Source organism: Trypanosoma cruzi, genomic scaffold, assembly GCF_000209065.1.
Source record: "Trypanosoma cruzi strain CL Brener 1047053516485 genomic scaffold, whole genome shotgun sequence".
Taxonomy (NCBI): domain Eukaryota; phylum Euglenozoa; class Kinetoplastea; order Trypanosomatida; family Trypanosomatidae; genus Trypanosoma; species Trypanosoma cruzi.
Window position 1 is genome coordinate 20,136 of NW_001849412.1, and position 6,754 is coordinate 26,889.

At 42.1% G+C, this 6,754-nt stretch overlaps 4 protein-coding genes across 4 annotated transcripts, besides 13 other annotated features; all 4 read left to right on the top strand.

Annotated features, from left to right (window-relative positions):
* Tc00.1047053509849.10 (ammonium transporter, putative) lies at positions 1-789 on the top strand (the record flags this gene model as incomplete). Its single annotated transcript, XM_799729.1, has 1 exon — positions 1-789. A coding segment is annotated over one exon (789 nt), but the record flags the coding sequence as incomplete, so codon positions are not given.
* Positions 1-851: a sequence feature (heterozygous, non-Esmeraldo-like haplotype).
* Positions 852-857: a sequence feature (areas merged during assembly that could not be assigned to a particular haplotype. This can correspond to areas where the two haplotypes were merged or to regions with more than two copies in the genome that were merged during assembly.).
* Positions 858-903: a sequence feature (areas merged during assembly that could not be assigned to a particular haplotype. This can correspond to areas where the two haplotypes were merged or to regions with more than two copies in the genome that were merged during assembly.).
* Positions 858-1,294: a mobile genetic element.
* Positions 904-1,267: a sequence feature (areas not merged during assembly with more than two copies in the genome that could not be assigned to a particular haplotype).
* Positions 1,268-1,868: a sequence feature (haploid, non-Esmeraldo-like haplotype).
* Positions 1,585-1,615: a sequence feature (AT_rich).
* Positions 1,672-1,692: a sequence feature (AT_rich).
* On the top strand, positions 1,781-3,064 carry Tc00.1047053509849.20 (hypothetical protein, conserved; the record flags this gene model as incomplete). Its single annotated transcript, XM_799730.1, has 1 exon — positions 1,781-3,064. One exon carries the CDS (start codon positions 1,781-1,783, stop codon positions 3,062-3,064), a length of 1,284 nt encoding a protein of 427 aa, XP_804823.1.
* Positions 1,869-3,280: a sequence feature (areas merged during assembly that could not be assigned to a particular haplotype. This can correspond to areas where the two haplotypes were merged or to regions with more than two copies in the genome that were merged during assembly.).
* On the top strand, positions 3,145-5,727 carry Tc00.1047053509849.30 (uncharacterized protein; the record flags this gene model as incomplete). Its single annotated transcript, XM_799731.1, has 1 exon — positions 3,145-5,727. The coding sequence occupies one exon, from the start codon at positions 3,145-3,147 to the stop codon at positions 5,725-5,727; it is 2,583 nt and encodes an 860-aa protein (XP_804824.1).
* Positions 3,173-3,228: a microsatellite.
* Positions 3,281-6,754: a sequence feature (heterozygous, non-Esmeraldo-like haplotype).
* Positions 5,771-6,038: a mobile genetic element.
* Positions 6,437-6,754, top strand: Tc00.1047053509849.40 (mannosyl-oligosaccharide 1,2-alpha-mannosidase IB, putative; the record flags this gene model as incomplete). The annotated part of the gene is made up of 1 exon (XM_799732.1): positions 6,437-6,754. A coding segment is annotated over one exon (318 nt), but the record flags the coding sequence as incomplete, so codon positions are not given.
* Positions 6,533-6,584: a sequence feature (G-rich).

Below are 6,754 nucleotides of genomic sequence, written 5' to 3' on the forward strand. Positions count from 1 at the left end.
GCGGCCGTTTGTTCTGCTGCTTTCTGTTTTTTCCATATGCTGCGAACCAAAAAGGCGAGTCTTATTGCCATGATAAATGGAGCCATTGCAGGTTTGGCTGGTATTACTCCTACTTCTGGCTATATTACTGTACCCAGCTCTATTGTATGTGCTTTTATTATTGCAGTTTTTGCAACCGTATCTGTTTATTTGATCAAACACAAATTACGCATTGATGATGCGCTTGATGTTTCCAGCATCCATGGGGTACCCGGATTGGTTGGGGCCGTTTTTATTGGGTTTTCCGGATCTTCAGCCGTCGGTGGTGCGGATGGGTTGCTTTACGGAGGAGGTATAAGACTACTTGGATTACAATGCCTGGGTTGTATTGTGGCTGCTACATGGGCAGGATTTTGGACATTTGTTATATTACTTATCATTGGGCGATTTTATCGACTACGAGTAACAGACGAACAGGAACACCACGGGCTAGATCACGGACAGCATAGCGAAGTTGCATGGATTTTACAGGGGTCAAATGTTGGAGGAGACGCTTTACCAATAAAGAACCGAAAACATGTAAAACAGGTTCGAAACAGCAGCCTGTTTATTGGAGAAACTGGCACATACATTGTAGAAAAAGAAAGGGGTGACTCTATCTTGGTAGTTGAGAGAGTGAATAATGACGAAGTTGACATTGATGACGACCCTCGCGAAGAGGGTTTTAATACAATGACTTTGGCAGTGAATGCTGATGCAAGGAATGAGATTGCTACCGATATTGACGAACGGCTAATCAATTGCAGCTGAAAGCCGAGTAAATTTTTGTGGGAAGTAAACAAAAACGAATTGTTTTTATTTTATCTCTTTTGCTTTTTAGGAGCTTGTGAAAAGAATGATCACGGGAGAGCTGGCTAACTTAATTAATGAATGTACATCCTGATAAATGAATGCATTCTTTATGATACTCTCTACCGTATGAATCTTTTTGGGAAGAACGCGACTTTGTAGGGGCAGGGAGCCGATAGAGGCCGGATGAGTTTTTAATTTTATTTTGCCATCCCACCCACCCCCTTTTGATTCCCACCACGCGGCGGTGTCTTGTGGTTGGAGGACCCCAAAGTCTGCCACTTCGTAAGTAATAATATTCAAATCCTAAGTGAGGACAAAGGACCATGCTAGTGGTCCACAGAATTCTATATATACTGAATGAAAAGAAAACATTGAAGCAATTAACTAACGAACCTTTTTCCCTAACTTGTTTGGTTTCCATAGATATAACTTCAGGATCCGGCCAGCTGCCCGGAAGATTATTCTTGTTTTTTTTTTAGTGTTTCACTTTAGTGAGGCAATATTTATGATATCAAAACTGTTTTTGTTTGTTGCTGCAGCAGTATTACCATTTTTTTTTTTAAATGCTTTTATTAGAATCGCGTGTGCTAATATTCCACTTTTTTTTTAGCTTTAATTTTTTTACTGAACGAGCTATGAGAGATATTTTTTGCTTATTTTCTACTTTTTTTTTCTATTATGGGAAGGAATTAAATTAGCAGATTATAGTAGTGTTTGTCGGAGCAATATGAGCTGTTGGCTTATTGATTGGTGTTATTTTTTTATTATTTATTTATTTTTTTTTGAAACATTGAAAGGAAATCTGTATCATATGCCTTGTTATTTTTCTTACTACTCTCCTTTTTTTTTTTTTTTTTATTTGCTAACGGAAAGCTAGAAGGAAGAAAAAATTGAAAATAATTGTTCTGGGTCAGATAATTTATCGAAAATAAACAGGCACTAATTCTTAATGCATGGAACTTCGGCGGCAGTACAGCCCTCAGGAAGAGGGGAGCTGTTATTGTGGATTAATAGCGTTTGCACTGCCCAATACCCAAGTGTTGAATCATTGCGTGATGGTGTTGCATATTGCACCATAGTTGATGCTGTAACTAGTCGTGTGGCGGAGAACTGCACTGCGCTTGGGCTACCGGAGGCAAAAATTGCCCAATCACGAGCAAAACGTGCATCTCTGCTTCTCAGTCGTGTTGAATGGGGAGTTACAACGGTTACTTGCATCAATCAAGACCCCTCTTCAGATACTTTGCAGGAGCGTGGACACTGTGAAAAAAACATGCAAACACTACAATTTATGCTTCGGGGCTGCGTACCACAAGAATTTTCTTTAGAAGTTGATGTAACGCGTTTGGCGGCAGGAAAGCTTCAAGAGCATATCATGCTCCTGAAATGGATGTATCAGTTTTTGAAGAAGATGCTGAACACGTACTCCAGGTCGGCACTTGAGCGACGCGCCAATACTTCTGAAGGTGCTGGGCACGTGGAAGGTGTGAGGCCGACAAGAGCTATGAAGTTGCAACAAAAAATGGTTCGAGAGAAGTATATGGAGCTCGATTTTGCTGGACCTGTCCCTAACAACGAAACAAAGAATAACGAAGTAGAGACCAGCATGCGAGAGGATCCTACGTTCGTCAAAGACATAAAAAATAAAAATAAAAGCCAGGCTATAAGAATGGGTTCTTTTCCTACGATTGTATCTGGGGCAGTTGATTTTTCGGAAGATGAAGGCGAAGTGTTACCGAAATTTCATGTGGAGCATCTAGATGAAACAAGCAAGGAAAATCGGCATGTATGCAACCGCAATTCCCAACTTAATATCGATTCTAATGGCTCTCATTTTTTTTTAAATCTGGATATAGAATCTTTGTTTTTGTTACCTCAAGAGTGCCTTGCTGTAATGGAGGATATGAGACGGGAGGTCGAGTCTTATGAGGCGATTACTCTTGCCGCGTATAGACATCATCAGCATTGCCTAACAGGGTCTAAGGATGAGCAAGAAAGCTATTTTACCGGAGGGTGTTCTATTAATGAAGAATTACTATTGAAGAAGGCTCCGATCATATCATTAGAACAGCTTGGTCTTTTGCTGGAGGAGCGAGACAAATTGTGGCAAACTCTAGAGGTGCTTCAGAATGTCCTTTTACGGAATCTAACAGGGTTAATAGATGGAATTGGAAGTACTAACTCTGCTTCACCGCTTATTAAAAAAATACTGTTGGCACTTTCTCCATTATAGATGAGAATAATTATATTGACCAAGTATCATCTGCTATTTATATACATGTATTTTTTTAAAATAAATAAGTGGGATAAAGTATGGCAATTCTATATGCTTTTCAAATTGTATTATTATTATTATTATTATTATTATTATTATTATTATTATTATTATTATTATTAATTTTGGCGACAAGTATGAATGAAAACCTTTTTATCTTTTTTTTTTTTTTTCGTTCAACCGGTGAGATTGAGGGTTTTGTTTTTGTGTTTTTAGAGCTTGGGATGTCACAGCGGGGTATATATGTGCGAATATTTTTTACATTGGTGTTACTGTTTTGCTCATGGGGGATGCTATTACAGATGGCAATGGTTATACGTGGGGTTACTGTTAACATACGCATTGCAAGGGAATTTTCCTCAGTGGCATTGGGTATCGCAGCTCACGCCGTTCTTCTTCTATCTGAAAATTCGCGATGGATTGGAGCTTCAGGTGAAATGCAGAGGAAAAATCATTGGAAATTTTTTCTTATACCGTTTACAGTTATTCTGGCGCTTCACTTTTTGGTCCACCTAATGATTTCCGCCCACCACCGTCAGACGCAAGAAATCATGTTGCTGCTTTCACGTTTTTTGGCTGATTTCATCATGTTTTTTTGTGGCTGCGCAGTTTTATTGGGGCTGAATTGTCGAGGTTTTCCGTATTTTTGGAGTTCAAAAGTTCATAAAAAAAATGTTGAGTCTATTCTTTGTGGCTTGCCGTTTTGGCGGATGCGCATTGCTATGACATGTGGGTGCTTGATGATTATGTTTTTTTTGCTAATTGCTCCCTCGTTTTTTAAAGGCGACGCAAAGCGCTTCCTGGAAGTTGGTATGCTGGGGGACCGTGTAGACTTTTGTGGACTTGAAGGTCTGCAGTTGTCGAGTACTGCCGCCACAGGATGGGTTCTTCCAGAATACTTTCATCGAAGGCTGCTTAATGCTTTTACTGGCAGTGATCAATGTGGGAATAACAGGATCTCCTTTCTTGGCGAAGAAGAGGGGGTCTTGATTGTATCTCCTATATGTCCAGATGGAAATGAGCAACCGACTGTGTACATTGAACGTCCGGAGCGAAGTGAATTGAATGGAGGGACAGAAGTTCTCCCCAAGGTGCTTAAGATGAGCCAACTATGGCATCAAACTCTAGAGAAGCGTTATGGTAAGAACAAGACAGTTCACGAATCTATGGGTGTTCTAGTTAAACGTGACTCAAAGGGAGTGATTAAATCTGTGGAAGTTATTCCTTCTTCTCTCATTCCGGTCCTACGGAAGCCTCGGAGTGATCGTGAAAGAATTGCACGTGAAGGTTGGTTGTCGAAAAAAGTTTGGGTTGTTCCATTGGGGGAGAGTGGAGCCTACAGTATTTATTGCCCTTCTTCAGACTATGAGGAATATCATATATTTCCGCCCATCCGACATTCCAAGAGAGTTGAACATAATTTGACGAGAAGGGAGGTAAAGAACGGAGTTATTCCCCCAGCCAGCGTTCTTGTTTTGGTGTTGGATGCCGTGAGCCGTCAGGAGGTACGGCGCTCTCTACCAAAATTCAGCAATTGGCTCCGTAACTTCCGGAACAATGAGTCAAAAAAACACGTCTTTGTGGAGGCGCAGGGCGCCACAACACTGGCTCACAGCACGGTCGGAAACCTTGTGCCACTTTTTACAGGCAATATTGCAGGCATGATGAAGCACAGAAATCATGAGATTATGGAATCAAATCTCTTTCGGTTAGCAAAAAAAAAGTATGGCAGTCGGCTTGTTACTTCCTATACGATAGGAGACTGTCTTGATGTGATGTTTTCGCTATTTGGTGAGGAAACAAACAGTGCTGGGTTTGGAGAGCCGTATGGTAATGATTTAGACTATCACACATTTGGGCCTTTTTGTCACATCCAATATTCGGCGCTTGAGGGAAATTTTCAAGGGGCCAACAGTATCTTGAGACGATGTATAGGTCAGCAATATGTGCATGAGTATGTGTTAAATTATACGATATCTCTTTTGGGACGACCGTTAAGAAGACGACGACGAGAAAAACGACATCCAAAAGGTAATCTGTCGCAAAATGCTTCTTTAGCCCTGCAGGATGATGCATTCCACTTTTTTCATGTACTGCACCTTGTTGAAGGTCACGAGGGTTCCCATGGTGTGATTTACCTCGTTGATAATGCACTTACCGCTTTTCTTGAAGAGCTTCGGGTGGGCCTAGGCTTTTTTGACGATCCTTCCAATGTGCTTTTGATGCTTTCTGACCACGGAAATCATATGGGTCCTTACTATGAATTAACCGCACCCGGGAAGTTGGAACGGGCTCTGCCGTTCGTGGGAATGATTTTTCATCGTGAGTTGTTGGCCGGCATTGATCAAATGAAGGGATACAAGGCGGGATTATCACTTAAGAACTTGATGAAGCGAACGCGCCGCATCTCGACCACATTGGATCTCTACATGACTCTTTGTGACTTGTTGGATGTGGAGGGGAAAGACCCCAAAAAGGATTTGGGTTTGGATGCTTTGCCGTTATCTTTTTTTGATGCACCTGAAATCCCTTCTAGTTTTGAGAGATGTCGCGATATTGGGGCCCTAGATGACAAGAATTCTGGATGCTACCTTATGTGGTGCGAAAGGAAAACTAAATAAATAATGAATTAATTACAGTTTGATTTTTTAATTATTTTTTTGTAGGAGCTTGTGAGGAGAGTGATCGCGGGAGAGCTGGCTGCCTTAATTAATTTATATATGCTGATACAACGAATGCACTTCTTTATGACGCTTTTCTATCTTATGATTTTTTGGGAAGAACACGACTTTGTAGGGGATCAGGGAATTGATAGCGGCTGGTTAATTTTCATTTTATTTTGCCACCCACACTCCTTTGATTCTCCTCTTGCAGCGGGGTCTTGTGTCTGGAGGATCCCAAAGTCTGCCACTTCGTAAGTAATAAATATATATGTATCGAACCCGAATAGGGTGAGCGGGCCACAACTGTGGCTAATGGACGATGCATACACATATATACACTTACTTGTTGTTAAACTTTGAGGATATGATGGATCCATTCTTATTCCGTTGATCCCTTTCTCATTCTTATCTGTTTTTTTTCTATGATTGAGAAACTCAGGATTCGGCCAGCCGCCCGGAAATTTTTTCTGCTTTCTTTCTTTTGTGGTGTGTGTTTGTGTTGGTGTGGTGTTGCGAATAAGTAGTGTGACTGGTTGCGCGTGTCGGGGCATGGTGTTTTTTTTCCGGAAACGACGCACTGCCTCGTCAAAATGTGTGTGCTACTGCTCCTTCTTTTCTGGCTTTCTTTTTTGTGAGGGTGCGTAGATAGTGTGCAAAGTGCATATTTATGTGTTCTGGGGGAGGCGGTAAAAAGGGCCCTGGGCCCGCGGCATGCATTTGTTTGTTGGTAGCATTGCTGCTGGTGACGGCCGTGTGCGTGCGTGGTGGGGGGCCCGGTGGAGGTGTGGGCGAGGATGAGGGAGAGGGTGGCGGTGCGTGGCGCAGCACCGATGCCTTGCACCCCATTGAGGCCGAAATGCGGCCCTACGTGCGCGAGATGATAGGGCACGCCTTTAACTCCTACATTAAGTATGCCTTCCCGAAGGACGAGTTACGCCCGGTGAACGGGGCAGGGAAGAACACCATGGGCGGCTACGGGTGGACG